The sequence below is a fragment of the Vipera berus genome (assembly GCF_964194415.1).
Source record: "Vipera berus genome assembly, chromosome: 4".
NCBI lineage: Eukaryota > Metazoa > Chordata > Lepidosauria > Squamata > Viperidae > Vipera > Vipera berus.
The window spans coordinates 59,566,865-59,591,393 of record NC_138206.1 but is presented as its reverse complement, the minus strand read 5'-3'; the positions used below and the strand labels follow the sequence as shown (position 1 = coordinate 59,591,393).

Genomic DNA, 24,529 nt, shown 5'->3' with positions numbered 1-24,529 from the left:
TTTCATTGCGGGCCGTATCAGCATTGCAGTTGCCCTCAGGGGGCCGGGTGAGTGTGGCCTGGGTGGGTGTGGCCTACTGGGTGGGCGTGGCTAGAGTGCGTATGGCCTACTGGGTGGGCATGGCCAGCTCTACATCATTCGCATCAAGGGTGCCTATGGGGGCCTGGGCAGGAGTGGGACAGATCTGAGGGTCTCTGGCAGAAGGAGGGTCTCTGGGCCAGGGCCAAGGCAGTGGGGGCCGTTCCCTCACTGTTTCCAGGATGGCTTCGCGGGCCACATGAAACCACTTCGCGGGCCAGATCTGGCCCCCGGGCCTTGTGTTTGACATGTCTGCTCTAGAGATTCCATTAGAAACAAGGAATTGATTATCTTCCTTCTTCAGGAGAACAGAGCAGCAACTTAAAAAACACTTGGAGTTAAAAACAGTTCTTTGTAGCTATGTGAGCCTGCTCTTTTGTTCCCTAAAAGAACAGAATTGCACGGCTAAAAGGTTGAAGAAAGCACTGTAATTCTTTATGGAAAAAGAGAAGTTTTACATTCTGTGTATTAAACTCTGTTTTAACTATGTATATTTTCACAATTCTTTCTAATTGAATGTTTTGGGACAAAATATTACTAAACATCGTTTTTAAATGCAGACACTAACCTTAATTCTAATATTAAAGTTTAGCATTATCACGAAAGTACAAATTTAAAACTTTCTGTTTCTGAAGTAAGGAAATTACTTGAAATAACTGAAGAGATACTATAAACATTCAAAACCTTCTGTTTTCCCCCGCCTTCACCACCAAAAATGACTCTGGAGTAGGAAATATTTTCTTTGGTTTTATATTTTGGTAGCGTCAACAATTCTCAATTTTTTAGATTTTTAACCATTTCTATTAATACAATAGAAAAAAATGAAAGATTGCATAGAAAACTAAAAAAGAAAAATACAGATCGTGCATATATGTATACAAAATTCTGTATAAGATTTCAGGGAACAGTAGCAATAGTTCATTATAATTTTCCATAGATATCCCTGTTTGTTAGTAAACTGCTAAAATATTTCTGCAGAAATAGGGTGTACGGGCTTTGTTTATGCATGAATTTCCATGTAATAGGCATATATTTTAAAAAATGCATTCATATTACATCTTTGCCTCAAAGTTAGCTAATATATTTAATAGTTTCCTCCCAAGATGAAAATTTCTCCTTTTTTGACAAAACCTGACAAAAAGACTATAGAAGTTTCTTACTGGGGTATGGATAAAGTTTAAATGGAGGTATATAGTTAAATTTCTGCCATCTTTCTTTTAACCAGTTCTAGGCTTTGATGACATCCTTCTGGAGATTATAGGATTTGCAGCATTTTCAACTTGGATTTTAATAATTGTCATGATTGGTCTGAAGGTTTTATTATAAAAATTAATTCTTGGAACTATAGCATTGTAGAATTATTTTCATAAACCCAAAGAGTCTTTGGATTATTTTTTTCAAAGAGCAGAGAAGTCATGATGCATCCTGCCTTAACAACATAAAGACATTTTCTAAATTGTTATAAATAAAGAAATGAAAAAAGAGTCCCTCTTTGAGGATGGACAGTTCAGAAATGTGAAATATAAATAATAAAATAAGAAACATTCCATTCTTTCAAAAGAAACATTCCTTTCAGTTCATACAAATATTGGAGGTTTTTAGATTTGGCTTTATGTATTCATGGTTAAAAATTAAATATCTCCAGTAACTATAATGTTTAATTTTTACTAATACATAGTCCGTACTGCAAACTTCAGGGCAGAATAAAGCTGGTTTAGCTTTCCATAACTCTTAAAACAAGCACATACTTACACCTGAGGGGGTTGGGAGTGGGAGGCACTGTCTTGCAGTGGTTCTCCCCCTATCTCCTGGGCCGCTCGCAATCGGTGTTGACGGGAGGGCAGAGGTCTGCCCCGAGGCCTCTTGTTTGTGGAGTTCCTCAGGGGTCGGTTCTCTCTCCCCTCCTGTTCAACATCTATATGAAGCCGCTGGGCGAGATCATTCGTGGTTTTGGGGTGGGGTATCATCAGTACGCTAATGATACCCAACTTTTTTTCTCCACCCCGAACCAACCCAGTGATGCCCTCGCCGTGATGTCCCATTGCCTGGAGGCGGTCCAGGTTTGGATGGGGAGAAACAGGCTTTGTCTCAATCCCGCCAAGACTGAGTGGCTGTGCATACCGGCATCTTGGACTAACCAGTCCATTCCACCTTTAATGATGGGGGGTGAGGTGTTACCCCCCCGTCGATAGGGCTCGCAACTTGGGCGTCCTCCTGGATTCGCGGCTCAGTTTTGAAGACCATATAGGAGCCGTGACCAGGGGGGCCTTTGCCCAGGTTCGCCTGGTACACCAGTTGCGGTCCTACCTGGACCGAGATGCCCTGCGCACAGTCACTCATGCGCTCGTGACCTCCCGATTGGACTACTGCAACACTCTCTACATGGGACTGCCCTTGAGGACCACCTGGAGGCTTCAGCTGGTGCAGAATGCAGCCACTCGGGTTGTGATGGGGGTTTCCCGATACTCCCACGTAACACCTCTGCTCCGTGAGCTGCATTGGCCTCCGGTTGCCCTCCGGGTGAGATTCAAGGTGCTGGTGATGACCTATAAAGCCCTAAATGGCAAGAGTCCGGGATATCTGAGGGAACACCTGCTGCCGGCATCAAGCTCCCTTCGTCCTGTGCGCTCCCACAGGGAGGGTCTTCTTAGGGTACCGCCGGTAAAAGATTGCCGGCGGACAATACCCAGGGGGAGGGCCTTCTCTGTGGGTGCGCCGGCCCTTTGGAACCAGCTGCCTGTAGAGCTTAGGACTGCCCCTGACTTTCGCTCATTCCGCCGGGACCTGAAGACCTGGCTCTTTGAGCTTTCTGGCCTGGACTGAGAGTATTAACTGGGGTTTTAATTGTATTTTAATTGGGGTTTTTTATTTCAAGGTTAATGTAATCATTTTAATAGTTTTTAATTTTTGTAATTTGCTGTATTGTTTTTAAAAACCTTGTGAACCGCCCTGAGTCCTACGGGAGAATGGCGGTATATACGTTTAATAATAATAATAATAATAATAATAATAATAATAATAATAATAATAATAATAATAATAATAATAATAATAATAATAATAATAATAATAATAATAATAATATATTTCAATAGGCAAGTTCAATTTTCTCTCTGTTTTATTCTAAACATCTTTATGACAGTGAGGGAATATGGCGGTGAGAGCATTACTATAAAAGCCCTGTTGTGAATCGGAAAGGAATGAACTCATGAATATAAATATGGGTGAACATAGTGAACACATAAAAAATGTTTGAAAATTAGTAGCAGCCCCCCAAAACATTGACTATATTTCATTCTTGTGAATGTTTGAATAGTACTCTATCACTGCCTCTGTTGCTTAGCGACAACAATTCTGATAGTCTGGCAATTCTGGCATCATAACCCAAGGACCGTGTGAGTCATTAAGCAAAGACCTCATGTGTTTATGACTTCTGACTTCCTGTCAGCTTCCCCATTAACCTTACTTGTGGGAAGTTGGTATATAACGTCAGAAATTGCAGTCATATGACCATGGTTTACTGTGATGTAATCATGATCCAGGTACTGAGTGTCTAGATCATGATTGTGGGGACAATGCAATAGCCAGAAGTGTGAGGACTGGTCATAAATTGCATTCATTCAGCACCACTTTGAGTGGTCTCTGAATGATATGTCATAACCCACAGACTATCTGTAAAGGATTGCTTTGGGATTCTGCTCTGATATTTTACCCACCAAAGGTATTTATTTCTGTATTAAAAAGAGCTGTCAGTGTTTTATAAATTCTTCACAATTGAATCTGATTTTATTTCATTTCTGTTCTGTAGCTATTTAAGTTTATTTTAGATTTTACTGTACAATTTGTTTTCTGGTTAAATGTATAAAATGTCAGTGTGGAGAAGTATAGAAATATAGCAAATAAATACAGAAATTTATTTGTATGAATATATTTCTTCAGAACAATTACATTAAAGAGCACAGCTCAGTAGAGTACAGGGTAGAGTGCTGTATATTAAAAGAATTTACTGTAAACAAATATTGCAAGTGATGAATCATGTAGGAGTGAGAAATAATAGAAAAATAGGTACTGATAAATTATTGAAGGATATTAAATGTGAAATTGTTGAAATTGAGATACCACTTCTTATACAAATACAATTGTATTATGTTGCTGAGTTCTACAAGCTAGAGAAATCTACCAACAAAACCTCTAAGACCTGGGAACAACCCAGGAGAGTGGGCATCCCATATATCTCTCAGGTGAAGCTGTGCCAGAGAGTAGGGGCAGCAACAGAGAAGGGATGCTTCCTCAGCCCTACAAGGTGACAAAGTTTAATTGAGGGGACCTGGAGCACACCCAGTCTGTCTGAATATTGCCCGGTGGACAGAAATCTGGAAGCAGATGGTCCATCAGAAAGCTGGGATAACACCATGAAGGGTTTTATAGGTAACAACCAGCACCTTCAATTGCATCCATAAGTGAATTTGCAGCCAATGCAGCTTATGAAGCAGTGACGACATACGGACATAATGAGAGTGCCCATTACTGAGAACCAGTTTAGTGGTTTAGGCACCAAGGTAGAAACCAGGAGACTGAATTCTGGTCCCACCTTAACACATGAAAGTCAGCCAGGTGACTTTGGGCCAGTCACTCTCAACTTACAATGCCAGGTGACAAGCTGGTCAGTTAATTTCTGCCACAACCAATGGATCAACATCTGGTGATCCAAAAATTTAACCCTACAGATGTGGGGAAAGGGGGGGGAGTGCCCATTACTGCTCATGCTGCTGCATTTTGAGCCAGCTACATCTTCCAGATGATCTGCAAGGACAGTCCCATATAGAACATATTGCAGTAGTCAAGATGAAGTTATACAGAGGCTCTCTTGATCACTGTTGTGACCTGCCCATCAAAAACAATAGTATATTAGTCTCTAATAGGAAAGTGAAACCAATGAAAGATAATGGAATTATAATTCAGTGATGAAATTATCCTCAATCCAAGGGGGCCAAACAGCCACAGCCATTCCGTCTTCTCAGGCTTGGGCTAAAGTTTGTTCCTCCCTAGCCAGACATGAATAGTGTCTAGGCTATAGACCTGAGTTAGTATATGGACAGGTTCATCTGCGCAAACCATGGTTGAGATGCAGAGTTCTGAACTGATGGATGTCCTCGCCCAATGGTTTCATATAGACGTTAAAGAATAACAAGAGTTGAAAGGAACCTTGGAGATCTTCTAGTCCAACTCTGTGCTCAAGCAGGAAACCCTATAGGAGAAAAATGATTGTCCAGTCTCTTCTTAAAAGATTAAAGAGGAGAGGAGTTGAGTCCAGAATTTTCCCCACAAGTGAGGGATCACAGATAGAGTCACTCCCTTCCCATCAACACAGATTGGAAACAAATACTGTGGAAAGGATGTAAAACACTCCAGCACAGTTCTTCCCATTCTCAGCCCTTGCATTTGGGCCAAGTCAATAGTCTGATCAACGGCACTGAAAGGATGGATACATCATCACCCTACCCTAGCCTGGCCAAAGATAATTGACAAGCATATCTCCGTAAAACACCCCAGTCTGAAACCCAACAAAAATGGCTTTGAATAATTCATTTCCCTTAAGATCCACAACCTTCCTCACAAAAGGAAGATTGGAAACTGGATGATAGCTGCTCAAAATGGAGAAATACAATTATTCAGCTTCTAGCATCCATTACTGAAATAGAGTAACGTTGATGCTGTGATTATGAACTAGCTGTGAAGATGTTGTCTAAATTTTGTAAATGAGTGCATATGATCATAAGTATGAGGACTGGTCATAAGTCACCTTTTAAATGCTGTTGTAACTTTGAACAGTCATTAATCAAATGGTTATAAGTCAAGGATTACCTGTACTGCAAAACGTACAATCCATTTTAATAATAATACCGCTTGAACACCATTGGCATTGACAAATTCGCCATTTGTCAATTGCAAAAGGCGGCCTTACTAGGAACTGCTTCCATCCTGCGACGATATCTGTAATACCATCAAACATCCACATCTGCCTATCCTTGGTAAGGACTCGATAGGTAGACAAAAATGCCAAATCCAGTCTGAACATCTGGCTGACTGTGCGATGATTAATAATAATAATAATAATATATTCAGAGGTGGTTTGGTATTACCTATTTCCTAGAAAAAGTATTAGCCCGAAGTTGCCCAGTTGCCTTCATGTCCAAGGCAGGACTAACATTAATATTCTATAGGGTACCTTATGCACTACAGGTAATTCTTGTTTAGAGGCCGTTCACAGTTATGATGAAAAAATTACTTTATGACCAATCCTCACATTTATGACCTTCGCAGATCTGTAAAGCACAGGAAAGCTGAAGCATATCATAAGGAAAGTTGTGGTTTCACTTAGTGATCACTTCTGTTAACAACAGAGTTAGCAGTCACAGTTGTGGTCGCCAAACAAGGACTACCTTTACACCAAACCTTCTCTCAATAATAAATGCTATCAGCAAAAATTCAACATTGTAAAACTGATATAAAACAGAAAAACTACATCAAAACACTTAATGCATCCAAACTCAAATACATCATCTATTCTCATCTCAGTCCCCAAACACGCATTTAAAAGTCATGTTTTTAAAAGCTTCATAAATTCCAGGAGTTAGGGTGAAGTTTCTATAACTGGTGGGAAAGAATGCCACAGGAAGGGAGCTTCTGCAGAAAATGTTCTCTCTTGAGTTCCTCTCATTGTGCCTTATTAGAATCCGGGATTCTCCAGCAAGCCCCTAGCACAGAAAACAAAGTTGTGGATTTCACTTTGTTTTGCTGCATTAAGCTTAACATAATATACTTTTTTGAAGAGACGCGGTGGCTCAGTGGGTTAGGACGCTGAGCTTGTCGATCAGAAGGTCGGCAGTTTGGCGGATTGAATCCCGAGTGCCGCGTAACAGAGTGAGCGCCTGTTACTCGTGCCAGCTTCTGCCAACCTAGCAGTTCGAAAGCACGTAAAAATGCAAGTAGAAAAATAGGGACCACTCCGGTGGGAAGGTAACAGCATTCCGTGCGCCTTTGGTGTCTAGTCATGGCGGCCACATGACCACGGAGACATCCTCGGACAAGCGCTGGCTCTTCGGCTTTGAAACGGAGATGAGCACCGGCCCCTAGAGTTGGAAACGACTAGCATGCATGTGCGGGGGAACCTTTACCTTACCTTTTTAAATATATTTACTGTCAAAATGCAGTTTCTTAACAGTTTGCTACTGGAATATAGCAATGCTGTTTCTTGAGCTACACAAAAAAGATTAAGCCATGTATACTTCCAGTTTGTAGGTCTTTTTCTTGTGAATTGGGCTAAATAATGGTTAATAGTATTTTTCTATTAGACCCATATTTGATGTACACAGTCATATGCCAGCTACTAAAATCTGAGTGCTATAATTTTTCTTGTATTTTACTAAAAAGGTATTTTACTAAAAAAAGGATTAAGGGGGGGAAAATATAGTTGGCTAGTGCCTTGATATAGCTGCTAGTTATTCTTTGCCCAGATTGCCATAGTTTAAAACAATAATGCAATATTGTATTAAGCTGTGGCAGTCTGGGCAAGGGAAATCTCTAGAGTTGTGCATTAATAGAGTACAAATAATGAGTAACCCGAAATCTTTGACTCCTAATTTTGCCTCTAGAAAATCAATTGGCCATTGATAGCTATACTCTGAAAAATCCAACTTAATTCAAAGTTGTTTGTTGACATTGATTTGTTTATTGAGTTTTTAAAATAGAAAGTTGGATTTTATTTGTTCATATCATAGCAAACTACATCAGCTTCCTTCGGTGGAAGGAGAAACTGAACATTATCCATGAATTCTTCCAGTGTACTCCAAAGCAAGTTTTACTGGAAAATGTTGAAATAAGGAAATAAATTGATTCTATTAGAACAATGTTTCCCAACTTTGGCAATTTTCAGGTGTATAGAATAATAAGTATAAAATGAAGAACATCTTCCACAGTTAACTCTAGTTATGATAGTGAATCTGGTAGGCATTTTTTAAATTATATGTAACAGGAAAGTTTAATTATTACGTATGAAAATATAGTATTCCTTAAAATATTTCAAGATATTTTCCAAGTTTCATAAAGTATATTAAAAGTTAAAGTTGAATAATTTGAAGTTGACAGTTGTTCCTGTTTCATTAATAGTGTTATCCTTATGTAATATGTAAAATATTGTATCTCCTTAATTATAATAGTGCTTCTTAAGATGAGGGTATTGACTTGGACATGACATCCTTTATTCACAAGTGTAAATCCATGGTATTTGTACTTTTTCACACATGTAGATAAAAAGGATGTTCTCTATAAACAATCACAATTTATTTTTTGTTAGTTTTTGTTCTGCTTTGTAGCTCTCAGCTTTTATGTCTGATGTTGCAAACTAAGGAGGGATAAAGAATGCCTTTCTAACTAAACAAATATTGAAGCCCTTTATTAAATATATCAAGAATATATTTTTCCAAGCTGAAAAATGATATCTGCAGTTTGTGTGCAAATTAATACATGGTCTTTATTTTTGTGTGTTTATCAGGTTTTAACTATTTTGTTTCTTAGGAATTTGGGGAAAAACGGCCTATCAAACAGTAGCATTTTATTGGATAAATGTCCTCCTCCAAAACCACCACCACCTCCATATCCTCCCTTGCCAAAGGATAAGTTGAATCCACCTACACCTAGTATTTATGTACGTATTGTCTGGAGATGGTTATAAAAAGTATGAGAGTGCCTATTAAAAACAAAATCTAGTTTATGGTATTGGATATATTTTCAGTTATCTGTTATTCTTGCAGCTTATTGTATATTTAATACAGAGAGCTACTTTATTTCAGATTTTCCAAAACAATAAGATTTCCGTTATCATCCCAGTATTTCATTTCAAATAGATTTCAAAAGAGAAAACATTCTACACAGAAACAAATTTACCACACTTCTTTCAGGAAAGCTTACATATTCACATTATTTAAAGACATTAATTAGGGAAATAAATTTACAGTAAAAAGGAATATTATACTTATAAATATCCTATCTTATGCATAGATATTTCTGTATAAAAGTTATCATATAGGGTTATTTCTGTACTCTTCCAAGTATAATAATATTTATTATTTCTTAGGCACTTTAAAAATTCCAGCTATACACAATATGTTGAATTATTATGAAACTTTATAGGCCCTCTGAACATCTGATTATATTTTCTTTGAAGATTATTGTTGCACTGTTTTTTAATGCATTAATATCATGAAGTTATCCTTGAAATATAATCAAAGGACTAAATCCAGTTTTATATTTTGTAATAACAATGATATTTGAATTACAGTGTTAAATTCTATTTTTATAGCTGGAAAATAAGCGTGATGCTTTCTTCCCACCTTTACACCAATTTTGTACAAATCCAAACAATCCTGTTACTGTAATACGTGGCCTTGCTGGAGCTCTTAAATTAGGTATGTTTGATAAATAAAAAATAAATTTGGGGCAAAGGAATATTTTTATGAATATTTGCTAAAGAGACATTATTGTGACGAGACTTGTTATTATATTTTAAAACAGCATTTTCTTAGGTTAGGAATAATGCAATATTTTTTGTAATCTCTGTTGGCAATGTCTGTAACTTTTTCTGCTGTTGTATTAGGAAAGCTTTTTGTTTTATTAAACACATTTCCTATTTCTTAGATCTGGGACTCTTCTCTACCAAAACTTTGGTAGAAGCTAATAATGAACACTTGGTTGAAGTAAGGACACAATTATTGCAACCATCAGATGAAAACTGGGATTCTACTGGAACAAAAAAAACATGGCATTGTGAAAGCAGCAAATCTCAGTCTACAATTGCTAAATATGCACAATACCAGGCCTCCTCATTCCAGGAATCCTTAAGGGTAGGTAGACCATTTTTGTATTGACTGAAGGTTATTAATTTTTTTGTGGTTGAAGATTTTATATAAATTAATTGTAAAGGCTTACAGTTTCAAAAAAATACTAGAATGCAATAATGTACAATAACGTTTAAGCAAAATAAAGAATGCACCTATATGTTGTGCTTTGTTAAGCACAAGTACAAGCATATAAAATATTTTAAGCTTAAAATAAAAATGAACTTACTCTAAACATGATATTTTTCTGTATTTTCATGCTTGCGTTTTTATTTTTACATTTTATGTTGATAGTTGTTATATTTTTCACTGCATTCTGTTTGCTTTAATGCCTTTAACAGAAATACTCAAAATTTTAAAAAAAAAAGTTTAGCCTATTTGAAGAAGTGGCCTCGTATTTAAATTTAATGTTGAGCAACCCCAATACAAATGAAGTTGAAATTGATTATTTCAGATGAGGGGATGTGGATTAATGATTGCTAGTTAGTTACCATGTCATGTTCAGGCCTTTGTTTTTAATATGTGCAGCCCTAAATAGATCACCCAATAAATCACTGATATCACCAGAGGAGTGATCTACTGCAGCAGTCTCCAGGCTTTGTGGACCAGCTGTAGGGGGGGGAAAGGGAATGGTTCCACATGAGCCGGCCACTCAAACAAATGAGGCTGCCTGTGCTTGCCTGCCTGCTGTGAGCACAGGTGGAGCTGTGCGCAGGCTCGCTCACTGCTTTCGTGGCCCAGTTCTGAATGAACCACGACCCAGTAGTGGGCTGCAGCCCAGGGGTTGGGGACTCCTGATCTACAGCATTTGCTAAGATTGATTGCCACATTAAACAGAAACTCCATGACTTACAACCATGCCTTTAGCAACCATTCAAAGTTAAAACAGCACTGAAAAAAGCGACTTATGATTGGTCCTCAGACTTACAACTGTTGCAGCATCCCCATGGTCACATGATCAAAATTCAGGTGCTTGGCAACTTTCATGTATTTATGACATTTGCAGCATTCCAGGATCATGGAATTGCCATTTGTGATCTTCCCTGCTGGCTTCTGACCAAAAAAAGTCAATGGGAGAAGCCAGATTCACTTAACAACCATGTGAGTCACTGAACAGTTGCAATGATTTGCTTAACAGCCATGGAGGAAATGGTTGTAGAAACGGGTGCAACTTACTTAACAACCACCTTGCTTAATAGTGGAATTCTAGTCTCAAATTACGGTTATAAGTCAAGGACCACCTATAGTCTTAGGCAAGGCTTCCTGTAACGATATCTGCATTCTGGGAAGTTTTCTTCCCTGAAATAAATTTACTGTTACAGCTCTTGAAAAATCTTTCTCTTCGCTTGGGTTTTCAGTGTATTACTTCTGAATAAGCATTTTGTTTTGTTTTTGTATTCCTTTCCTCTTTATCTTTTTAATGAATATATTTTTATATTGTTTTAATGTATGCTTTTGTTTTGGAAGTGGAATAGAAATATAATAAATAAAATAGTAAAGAATGTAAAGAGATCTAGTATATTGTGGCCCTATAAAAAAGATGGCGTTAGAAAATACTGTCATGGATAGTTTGTAATTAGGTGTATAGACCCTACATTCATCCTGGGCATGAGGATGGGGAGCTGGGGTTGTGATGGCCAAGCTAAGGACATCTGCAACAATGCAGCATCCTCCGATAAGCCTCGGGGAGGCAGAGCTACCTAGCATTTTGGAGATCGAGAGTTGGCTGGATTTGTAGGCTCAGAGCTGCTATTTTTACCTGGATTGGCTAGAATGGTAGGGGAAGTCTCAGGTGAGTTGGTTCTCCAGCACATTGCATATCAGTTTTTGGCTGTGGCCTTGGCTGAGCTACTCAGCTCTTGATGATTTTTAGAGAAAATGGCAAACTGTGGTACGCTAGCAACAGTAGCAGCAAAGACAGATCTGTGATCAGACTTTTGGGCTGTTGGATGAGGCTATGCCTGATGAGGCTATGCCTGTGTTTTCTGATAATGCTAGTCTCTGGATTTGCCATGGGATGGCAGCAGGAGCAGGCAGGAGGCTTTTGAGGGACACTGGCCCGTGTTCAGACTAGCCAATTAGAACAGCAGTCATTGGATAGCTTCACCTTTTCTCCCAATTGCATATAACTCGCCAGCCAGCTGAAGCAATTTTTCATCTAATGTTTGGATCTGTCTCTCCCAGTGCCATTTGAAGAGTTTGTGACTCTGACAATGTTAGGAATTGGGGATGTCCTCTGGGCTACTGTTACTGTTTTCCCCTGTGTAACAGCAGGGTTGCAGAGATGTATTATTCTGTGTTAACCTTGCCTTCTAGGCTATGGCTCTTCTATCCCAGGTGAGAGCAGGGCAGGTTGTGTGGAGTAATTTATTGCTTGACATATGGCAGATGGAAAGGGAGATGCGATAGCCTAAACTAAGAGATGCTCAGGGGAAGGCAGAAGGCCTCCCAGTACTGGTCAGCCCTTAAAGGTGGATTAGAACGTTGGGGTCCTCTGGCTTGGGGATGAAGCAGTTTGGGCTGAGGGAGTCTGGCGTGATCAGGGGGGAAGATGCAGGCAATAGACAGAAAGGAAATGGAGGGTGGAAATTGCATGGATGGTGGCCTCAAGCTTTAGTATTGATATTCCCTTCCATTCACCATGCTCTGTCCCAAAGCCTGGTAATCACCCAGCTGCTACTACTTAATATAGAGTTAGCCTATAATAAGACTTTCCTCATCCACAATTAAATTGTGGGCGAGAAGGCTGACTTTGTTTGCATTATTCAAACCTGTTGGCTGGGCCTGGTGGAGGAGGTTCCCCTCTTTGAGATTTGCCCAGCTGCGTCTCTTGTGTGGCGTCATCCATGAACTCAGGGTTGGGGCCGAGGTCTGGGAAATCTTAGTCGCTTTCAGGGTGCCTCTCTAGAAATTGCTAGGTATGAAGCCCTGTTTGTGAAGTTAGGCTGTTGGGATCAGAAGAAACTGTTGGTTGTGTACCACCCTCTCTGCTGCACAGTAACCTGAGTTGGCAGTGGAGTTCTGCAGATTTATGATTCTAGGGACTTGGGCCTGCTGTTCTTGGGTATAGACTCCAAGGCAGATCAAATGTTCCTGGCGGTCATGGATCTCAGCCAATCATCTTTGGCTCAGCTTACAGAGAAGGCCCTATTTTAGGCTTAGTTTTTATCTTGGGCTGTGGCAATGTGGTTTGCAGTTGGGGAATGTTTCCAGCAGTCCCTTGCCATGTACCAATAGCTCCCTGCAAGCTCTAAGGTTCTCTGGTGGTGCACCTCCTTGAATAGAGGCAAGATCTATTTAAACAGTGTGCCTTAAGCATTTGATGGACCCCATTCAGTTTCACAGGGAGCATAGGATTGTGCTTTGGTACACAGTTCAACTGAGGTCTGTGTTGTCTCCTGGAGTGAGAGAGCAATCTTGGACCAGATCAAGTCTGTGCATCATCTCTATGCTCATGGATTATGGAGGGTTCTGTGGTTTTCATAGGTGGTTCAGATGATGAAATGGCATAAGAGGTACCCACTGGAGGAAAACAAATAGTGAATCCAAACAAGCATGGGTAAGAATCTTCCTTAAGGATTACTTGTGTTGATAAGGGCAACAAAATCTATTTAATTTTCTGCCCTTATTGCATCCATAGAGAGCCAGCCAATGACCCTGTTTACAGTGACCTGGTCCCTTCTTTGTAAGGGGGAGTCCCAGGAACTCTTGCCATGCTGAAGATTATTCTAGGCACCTGACAGATAAAGTTGCTCGGATTTCTTAAAAGTTGGAATTCAGCTCTGTAGTATCAAGAAGTTGCCTGAGGTATGGTATTGCTTGGAAGAACTTGAACCTGATGAAGTGGAGCTGTGAGTTTGGTCACCTATGTTTTAAGTCCCCATTCTTTCTGGTCGATTAAGGTCTGCTTGGAGATAGCAGGTGGTTGAGCCTATGTGGTGGTAAATGGTTCTCTGTGAGAGAGGACAGTTCTGTCTGCCTTGAAGGAGGCAATTGCCCACCCCCTGCTTAAGAGATCATCACTGGTCTTTGAACATAATATCATTCTGGGCCAGCTAAGGATTAGGAGTGGGAGGCACTGTATGGCATGGGGAAACTAAGCACAGCGGGACAAATTGCTCAAAACAGGTTTTTTATTGCTTTTTTGCGTATAAATAAGAATCTTGTCAGATTAAAGTACACTGCATATCTATCAGACAAATGTTGTGAAGAATTACAGAAGACCTTCTCTGGGCCTCTTCCTGTATACTAACAATTCAGTATTGATTTGTCTCTTCACTTCTCTCTCTGCAACTCAGTACAGTACAATTCCCCCACAGCTACACTGTTACAGTGGTTTCCTCTCCTTGATTTTGGGTTCACTCATTGCTGGTCAGAAGGGAGAGATTGAGATTGAGGCCTTTCCTTGGTACAGTCTCCCCAGTTCTGTTTAACATCTACACAAAGCTGTTGGATGAAGTCATCCACTGGCATGGAGTGCAGTATCATCAGTATGCTAATGATAATCAGTTGTACATCTCCACCCTGGGCTGACGAGGTGATGCTTCCCGATGCTTGGAGGCAACGAGGGTTTAGAAAAGGGAGAATAGGCTTTGGCTCAACTCTGGCAAGATTGAGTGACTTGTGTGTGTGTGTATAATTATATAGAATTGTAATATATCTCTTTATAGTCTGTATAACATCACGGTTGATGTTTTAAAGAACAAACATCGACGGTAAGCTTATAAAGAGAGATAATTATCTTAAAGAATAATTACACTGAAAGCTAGTCCATGAATAATTGAATATGTTTATCTTAGAAATATTTATAGGCACTTCACATTGCACATATACTGTATATTTATGATAGACTATAACAATTGTATTAAATTATATGACGTTTGCAGGAGGAAAATGAAAAAAAGACTCATCATAAGGACCATTCAGATAGTGAGTCAACATCTTCTGATAAGTAAGTATATAGAATGTTTAATTTCTTTCACCTGTCATATTAATTTTCTTTATTTATTATTTATTATTTAGACTTATATACCGCCCTTCTCCCATAGGACCCAGGGCGGTTATTGTATATTGTATATTCTGTTTCTTTTGTATGTGATCATGTTGCTAAAACGTACTGTAAATGCACTCAAGTATATAAAATAGTTTTCATTAGGCTGGGGTCATGTAGAAAAAAGAAAGTTTTCAGTGAAACAGTTTGGGCAGGCAGTGCCTCAGAAATGTTTTAAACCTGGTTAAAGACAGAAAAAAATATTTGTTGAGCTTAAAAAAATAATCTCTGGAATTTCACAGTTAAATAAGGTTCCAAAGTTAAATTACAGGATTGTCATAAATTGATTAGATTAGAATTATAAAAATATTCACTTGTGGTTGTTCCAAAGGTGCTTTTCCAAAAGGCAACTGGACTTTCTTGTTTTTTCCTAATCGAATGGTGGGAATGGAAGGGAAAAAGTTAGTCCATTCAGTTAGAACTGAATAAGCTTTTTGGATGAGAAGTGAAACGTTTTCAATGAAGAAAACCAAGAAAGTCCAGTTGCCTTTTGAAAAAGCGTCTTTGGGACAATAATGACCTGGATGATTGAGAATCTCCACAGACGTTCACTTGTAATAAATGAATATTCTAGAGTTATCTATTATTAATTAATATTCCACATTCATAACGTGATGAGCTTTAGAGTTCAACTTCAGCTTCTTTATAAAGAGATGGGTAGGGTATAAAATATTTATTTACTTATTTGCATTTATTTATTTAGAAACCGCCATCTCTCTCACAGAGGAAATCTGTGTACAAATCAAATGTACTTTACATAGATAACTGCACTCACTGGTGTGTTAAATACTGGTGTATTCAGTTTTGAGTTTAATATGTATTTCTATTTAAACAGGTAATTGTATGTAGTTTAGATATGATTTGTACATATGTGGGTGAATTATAGAATTTCAAATGCATACTGTTTAAATGCAAAACCAATTAGTTGTTGACTACATCAATGTAGCATACTGTACCTGAGCAATTAGAATTAAATCTTTGAAGGTATTGATTACAATAGAAATCAACTAATTACAGGAGACAGACAATTTTATTTCAAAATTATAATGCTAGTATACTTTGAAGAGAGCAAACTTTGTATTCCATACTATCAGCTGTTAATTTTTTTAAAAAAATCTGTAAAAGATCTGAAGATCACATGACCCCAGAGATGCTGTGGTGGCCAAAACTTCAAGGACCAGTTGTAAGTACCATTCATTCAAACAATTGCTGAATGAATGGTAGTTGTTGCATTTTGCCTCAGATTAAATATTCCCAACAGTATGAATCTCTCTTGACCAGATTTAATTTTTATTTTCATTGCCATCTCAACCTGTTTCAATAAGTTTTAAAGTGCTGTCTTACCAATAGACTATAAAGTTATTACTTCCCATTGATTTCCAAAGTATATACAATGATGCTGAAAAGTTTGTTGAGTCCATTTAAGTTTTCAGTATTAATGCATATATATGATTTGTTCTCTACATGTCCTAAAACTAGATAAAGAGAACCTAGTTAAAAATATAATATTTTTTTAATCCCATTTATATCCCGCCCTTCTCCGAAGACTCAGGGCGGCTTACAATCTAAGAAGCACAAATCAATGTGCTTAGCAATAGCCTTCATTCTATGTATATGCCTGCTTATTAGGGCTTTCGCCCCCCCCCCCCAGCGGCATTTTTACAAAGTCAGCTTATTGCCCCCAACAATCTGGGTCCTCATTTTACCTACCTCGGAAGGATGGAAGGCTGAGTCAACCTTGAGCCTGGTGGGACTCGAACCTGCACTAATTGCAGGCAGCTGGTGTTACTTAGGGAGGCATTAGCCCACTGCTCCACCAAGGCTCTTAATTGTTCATTTGTTTCTTGAAGAAAATGATCCAAAAGTAATATTTGTGTGTAAAAGTGCACTAGGATCAGTTCATTTGAAGGGGAAAATATGGACAAGTGTTTTAATCAATGGGATAATAATCAGATGTGAATGTGAGAGAACCTGCCTTATTTAAAGAACAGAATTCTGTGTGCTTACTATCAAAGTCTGGTCTTCATAATACAGGCATATAGAACTGTATCATGGTTCCAAGAAAGGAGATTTGTTGATGCTTATCATGCTGGAAAAGGTTAAAAACTTTTTCAATGAGTTTGCACTCCCAAAATCCACTGTCAGACAGATTGTGGAGGTAATTCAACACCATTGCTACCCTCTCCAGGACAGTTCAACCTAGAGCACACTAAGAGCTAGGTGTATAACACTCAAGGACAGGGGTGTCAAACTGCCGGCCCACAAGCCGGATGCGTCATGACGAAACCGCACCCACCCCATTGCCGGCAATGGGGAAAAGTTCCAATACATCGCGCATCGTCATGTGACGTCGTGAGTTTGACATGTCTGCTCTAGGACATCTCAAAAAAGTGCAGGTGAATGTCTAAGAAGTTAAAGATTTCATTTGTATTAGCAAATGTCAGTGTTTGTAAGAGTACCCTCAAGAGAACACTGAACAACAATTGTGTGCAGGGTAGTACTGAATCGTATGTTTTAGATCATGATTTATGTTGAAATACTGAAAATTCAAAAGGGTGCTCCAACTTTTAAGCATTACTGTATCTATTGATACAACCAAAAATGAGAGAGAGTGACCGGCCCAGAATCACCCATCCAACTTTCAAACCTAAAATGGGGCTAGAAATTCAAAGTCTCCTAAGTTCTTGCCAGGAGCCTTAACCACTGGACCACACTGCACCTTTAGATCAAATATATACAAATTTTAAGCTTGGAGTTAATTGTAGCATGAATAAATGCTTCATAACAGTGTAGCTGCTGATCTGGTAGAGCAGACGTCAAACTCAGATGTCATGTAACGTTGCAAAACTTATCGGGACAGTTTTGCCATTGCCGGCAATGGGGTGGACACAGCTTCCACATGACGCATGCAGCCTGCGGACCAGCAGTTTAATAATAATAATAATAATAATAATAATAATAATAATAATAATAATAATAATAATAATAATAATAATAATAATAATAATAATAATAATAATAATAATAATTTTATTTGTATACCGCCCTTCTCCCGAAGGACTCAGGGCGGTGAACAAGGCAATAAATGCTAAAATACAAAAATACAAAAATTAAGAAAAGATTAAACATAATGCCCAATGCAATACAACAATAAATTACAATACATTAAAAGCAATAATAAAACCCAAACCCATCAGACCAGGCCGGCTTGTTCAAACAAATAGGTCTTTAGATCACGTCGGAAGGAGTGAAGGTCGGGCGCCATCCGGAGCTCAACCGGTAAGCGGTTCCACAGATCCGGCACACCCACAGAGAAGGCCCTCCCCCTGGGGGCCACCAGACGGCATTGTCTGACCGGTGGCACCCTGAGGAGGCCCTCTCTGTGGGAGCGCACTGGGCGGAGGGAAGTTGATGCCGGCCGCAGGTGCTCCCTAAGGTACTCCGGACCCATGCCATGTAGGGCTTTAAAGGTCATTACCAGCACCTTGAATCTCACCCGGAAGACAACTGGAAGCCGATGCAACTCACAGAGCAAAGGTGTAACATGGGAGTATCGGGAGACCCCCAACACGACTCTCGCGGCTGCATTCTGCACCAGTTGGAGCCTCCAAGTGGTCCTCAAGGGCAGCCCCATGTAGAGAGCGTTGCAGTAGTCTAATCGAGAGGTCACGAGCGCATGAGTGACCGTACGCAAGGCATCCCGGTCTAGATAGGGCCGCAACTGGCGCACCAGGCGAACCTGGGCGAAGGCCCCCCTAGTCACAGTTACTATATGATCTTCTAAAGAAAGCTGTGAGTCTAGGAGGACTCCCAAGTTGCGGGCCCTATCTACGGGGGGTAATGACTCACCCCCCATAGAAAGAGATGGAATGTTCTGAATTTCCTGAGATGCCGGTACGCACAGCCACTCAGTCTTGTCAGGGTTGAGTTTGACACCCCTGTGGTAGAGGTATAAGTATATGTTTATTTCACTTAACGAAACCAAGATCTATTCATTATCAATAACTTGATAAACACTTAAGCCACTTTAAATTTATGTGTATGGGGGAGGGGGGTTGCTAAAATACGTAATCTGTGTTTTAATGCATTGCCTGATTGCATTCTTTGTCTGATTCAATGCCCTAAATAAATTATTAAAAACTAAAAGATTGTAAAATAATCTATTTAAAATCTTTTAAAATAAAAAACTAAATATATTTATTAGTGTCTTGTCTTTTAATTTACAGTTCTGGGAAGAGGAAAAGGGGACCTTTTAAAACTATCAAATTTGGGACCAACGTTGATTTATCAGATGACAAGAAGTAAGTAAAGTCACATATACAATATTAAAGTCTTTCCTTTTGTTACCATTTTTTCTTAGATTGTATTCCCAAGTATATTTGGCTTCATTATTTTAGGCATTATGATAATAGTGGTGGCTGTTAGCATACTTGAAAAAAAAATCTCATTAATTAAACCACAGCCCATTTTGTACATAACTTTGTTTCTAATATTCTAATGTTCCAAATTCTGCTACAATTACATACCACTCAACATAAGACAGTTTAGTTAAAAAAAAGTTGGATTTTTTTGCGTGCATATGTAAAGAATCTGGAACGAATAGATCTGTTCTTTTCTTAAGAGAAATTCAATTCAAATATTTTCCCCATCAGTGTATAAATGAGATATTACTGATTTTCCTTTAAAATAACGCCTTTATTCACTCAAATCATTTTCTTAATCAATGACATTTATTTAAAATTATATCCCACCTAAACTAAAGTAAGGTTTCCAGAGCATTCAAGAAATACATTTTTCAGAGAACACCAAGCTACTAGCCACATTGATTAGTATCTCAAATTATCTGATTATCCATTGTGGGTAATATTTTCATACTTATCAGGACAATTTATATATTAATATTTATCAGGACAATTTACATACACCATCAATATCCTAACACAGAGACCCCCAACCTTTTGGGCACCAGAGACCAATACCTTGGAGACAGGGTTTTCCGTACACCAGAGGGGCTATGGTTTCTCGTGCTGCCTGCATCCTGCAGATTGGGCTTCATTTGCTTGTGTGGACCAGTTTCTGGCTTGCCGCAGTCCGCTGCCGGTGCATGGACTGGGGGTTGGGAAACCCTGCCCTAGCATTCTGAAGAATAAATACTTCCCCTCTGGAATAGACTAATGTTATCGTGAAAGTCATGCATTTTTGCAGATTAAGATTAAAGGTGAAAGGTCTAAATATTACCTCTCAACTGAGAGACTGAAGGGACATTGATGCTCATCTTTGTAGGGTTATTATAGATAGATGATAATTTAAGAGAAGTAATAATTATTGATTAAAATTGGATTTATGTGTGTCTGAATTGTATGCTCATTTTGAATACCTATTCTGGACAAGTTGCTTTAATACAACTTAATAATTTTCTCTTTCACACACCTATGTCACTCTCCCTTTCAAATGTCATTATTACACTTGGTTGCTGTTAGTTTTCCAGTGGGCTTCAATTGGTATGTTAAGGTGCCCTTAGATTTTTACTGTAATTATATACAGTTATTAAAAACTTTTCAGGGAAGAAAAATGCTTTGTGTTCCCCAAAATATTATATAATCAGTTCATTTGCTATTTTGTAACAGGTGGAAGCTACAGCTACATGAACTTACAAAGCTTCCTGCTTTTGTGCGAGTAGTATCAGCAGGAAACCTTCTTAGTCATGTTGGTCATGCCATCTTGGGAATGAATACTGTTCAGTTGTATATGAAAGTCCCAGGCAGCAGAACATCAGGTAGGTTATACAAAGTACATGCTTCATTTCAGAGGTTGGAGGAGAAAACATTAGTAGAATGGATTTTTGCTTCACTTCAGAGAAACATTTGGTTGCAGTAACACTAGAAGGGGAATTTGAGTAGCTATAGACATGTCTTTATGACCAGACTTCATGGCATAAGCAGTGCTCTTCTGGATTTAGCTCTTAGCCCATATATGTCTATCAGAGTCAGTTACACTGCCATTAAGGCTACTAACCATTGATTCCCATAACTTCCATGAATTGGCCCAACATTTTTTTTGAAGTAAGCCAACTTGGTAGCATCTTCTGGAACTGACTTCCAAAGTTGAATTTTGCTTTGCGTAAAAGAAACAAAAGTCCTTTTTTCTGTCTAAGTCTTTCAAGTTTCTTTTTCACTGGGTAACCTCTTTTTCTGGTATTTTGGGAAGAAGAAAATAGCTTCTCTTTGTTTACTTTACTTTACTTTACTTACACCAGGGGTCCCCAACCTGTAGGCTGCGGCTCAATGGTGAGCCATGAGGAGTTTGCAGAAATGACTAGAGAGTTCATGCATGCTCACTTGTGTGAGCAACGGGCAAGCGAGCGCACTCCATTTAAGTGAGCGCAGACATGCGTGCACATCCCTCGCACAAATAGAGCTGCATGCATCTTCTTGCCAGCCACTCATACAGAGCCATCCCCTCTCCCTTCTCCCCCCCCCCCACTGGTCTTCAAAGCCGAAAACATTGGGGAACTCTAACCTACACCCAAAATATTCAAACTATTTTCCAGAACCCAGATCCATAAAAATATTCCAGGGGCTCAATATGAGAGCTTCTGTTTAAATCATATACCGGTAAATGTATTTATAAATGTATTACTACAACATTAATTGTAACATTTTGTCCAAATAAATGTATTCTGTGAAATGTATTTATTCATGACCCAAAGATGCTTTTTTCAATAGGCAACTGGACTTTGTTGTTTTTCTTTGAAGACCTTTCGCTTCTCATCCAAGAAGCTTCTTCAGCTTCTTGGATGAGAAGCGAAAGGTCTTCAAAGAAAAACAACAAAGTCCAGTTGCCTCTTGAAAAAGCACCTTTGGGACAACCATGACCTGGATGACTGAGAATCTCCATAGATATTTATTAATAACTTCTATATGATTTCAAATGGATCCTCAGGTATCTTAAATTTGAAGATTGCTAAATTACACTGCATAATTTTATACTTACGTTACGTCCCCATTCATTTGCCTCATTTTTAGATTAAAAAGGTCCAAATGTTGCAACCTTACCTAACAGTGAAGTTATTCCAATACCTTGATCCTCTTAGCCCCCCTCTGAAGCTTCTTTATCTCCCCTCTATCCTTTCTGAGGTGCAGAAGTGAAAACTGCAGCGTTCCAGATCCCATAGGACTATTGATTTTTCAGTACCATTTCCTATTATTCCTAATGTGCTTTTGGCCTTTTCTACAGTGGATGCACACCATGTTGGCATCTTCATTGGAACAGTTTACTATTCTCCAAGGTTTCTTTCCTCATCAGTCAGTGCTAGCTCTGATCCCATTAGTTTATATGAGTTAAGTTTTGGCACCAGACACAGAGGTATTGTTCCATATCCACCCACATTTAAAAAAAACTTGGAGAGAGTTTTAAGACTTTGGAGGGATTATGCATGACAAGATGTGGGATAGAAATCTTCCCCTTCTGCCTGGCTGTTCTTGAGAAGAGACAGACATTAGAGGCTACCTTTTCCAACATCACACTGTTTTCTGAGAATTCATGCAGAAGGCCAACTTAAGATTCCGCCATCACAAGAGGAGATGAGGCATGGATCAAATGGAAGACCTTCTCTGTGTTTCTACGCTATAGAATACACTGTTCCACCTTCCATCTTCATTCTTGGGATTCAAGAAGGCATTAAAATGTTAAACAGCTTTTTGATGATCTATACTGGGTAACCAGGTATACAGTTGTTGTCATTAGTTTTGGTTTGGAAATGTGGTCATCCTCTATAAATTTATTATATTAGGTTTTATTATACACTGCCTAGAAGAGGGGTGTCAAACTGCCGGCCCATGGGCCAGTTACATCATATGGAGGCCGCACCCACCCCAGCTCCCAGGAAAAAAAAGTCAAATATGTCATGACATGTCATGTAATGTGGCAAGTTTGACACCGTGGCCTAGAATATTAATATTTTTATGTATTGGAGCTTTTCCATTTCCTACTTACTTTCTGGAAATTTCCTCCAGATCCCTTGAACTTGGAGGAGAGACTTTATTGCCTCTAGGCTCTTACCATTTGTCATACCCAGAGAAAGAAAGAATGTAAGCTACTTGTGCATCCACAGCTAAGAAAAAAAGGAGAAGAGCAGTGGAGAAAGAGGTAGCATGGTTGTTAGAAGAACCATGGTCAAAGATGAAACGGCAGAATCCATATAGGTCAGTTGAATAATACAGATGTCAGCCACTCATCCCACAGACAAACAACCATCTCCCAGTTGGGATGCACAGATAGGAAGCCAGATACAAGGTCTGAACCTGAGGATGTAAGGTTTTAAGCTGATAGTTGGCCGTGTTGCTCATTTTCTGCTCTAATTATACCTTTTCTAGTATTTCTGATAAAACTAGCTTACTAAAGAACTGTATTTTTGAATATCTGCTGCTATCCTTAAAATGGAAGTAATGATCAGAGTGAATTTCTTCCCTTGCACCCATACCAGTGCACAAATCAAGAATCTCTACCACCTCAACAAAAGCAGGAAGCTTCCACAAAGGGGTTTGAATAGTAGTGAAGTAATTTGCTAAAGGAGGGAAGATGCCCTTAAGTGGCAGAAACCAGGAGCCTGCTAGAGTTAGCAGAGTGGAAAGTAGCAAATTCCTTGAATAATGGAATGAGCACACTTTGCCTGCTACATGGAAGGTCAGGAAGGGAAGATTGAAATGGTTAAGACCACACTACATACAACCAAATGGATTGTGAGCAATTAGAAAAGATGCTGAAATGCATATTGAAGTCAGCTTTTTTCCTTGCTTATTTTTAATTCATGAAACTACCTTCAAAGATACTGTTTGGTGTCACCTCTCTCACTTTTAAAATTCTATTTCAGAGCTTAATTTTTGTAGAAAAATTGTGATTCAATCCCTGCCTCTCCATGTCTGCTATAGTATCTTAAGTATCGCCAAGATTATAGTATAAACTTACACTTACATCCCTTCTTTACTTTTCTTTTTGTTCCATTTGCGAAGGACTTTGCTTCTCCTTTATTCATTAAAGTGATTTGAATAAACATATTTATCATCTCAAACAAGAGCAGTCTTGTAGGAAATCTTACAGTGATATATTTCTTAAATCTTTAAGATTCTGTTGTTTTTCTATGTGTATAATGCTCCATATTGTTTATATTGTAAATATAATTCATCACTTACTTTGTTTTAATTGTAGGTCATCAGGAAAATAACAACTTTTGCTCAGTCAATATAAATATAGGTCCAGGTGATTGTGAATGGTTTGTTGTTCCAGAAAATTACTGGGGTGTCATGAATGATTTTTGTGAAAAGTAAGTGTTGAATTCTCTCTGTGTCTCCTTCTCTAAAACTGAGATGATAAAGTGATAATATTGCAGGTGCAGCCAGACTATAATTCTCAGAAACCCCAAATAGCATGCCTTTGTGAGATATTTTAAATTTAAAAATTATAGATTGCTCTTCTTTAACACAGTTCTATTTTTAATTATATTTAT

The 24,529-nt window shown here is 38.7% G+C and overlaps 1 protein-coding gene across 5 annotated transcripts in view; it reads left to right on the top strand.

Annotated features, from left to right (window-relative positions):
- Positions 1-24,529, top strand: part of KDM6A (lysine demethylase 6A) — a 180,673-nt gene that overhangs the window by 131,740 nt on the left and 24,404 nt on the right. For all 5 annotated transcript variants that reach the window (XM_081327938.1, XM_081327939.1, XM_081327936.1 and 2 more), the window contains 7 exons: positions 8,656-8,785; positions 9,440-9,545; positions 9,775-9,980; positions 14,861-14,925; positions 19,251-19,325; positions 20,652-20,800; positions 24,232-24,346. In XM_081327938.1, the coding sequence (XP_081184064.1) occupies positions 8,656-8,785; positions 9,440-9,545; positions 9,775-9,980; positions 14,861-14,925; positions 19,251-19,325; positions 20,652-20,800; positions 24,232-24,346 (846 nt within the window). The remainder of the gene's footprint in view (positions 1-8,655; positions 8,786-9,439; positions 9,546-9,774; positions 9,981-14,860; positions 14,926-19,250; positions 19,326-20,651; positions 20,801-24,231; positions 24,347-24,529) is intronic.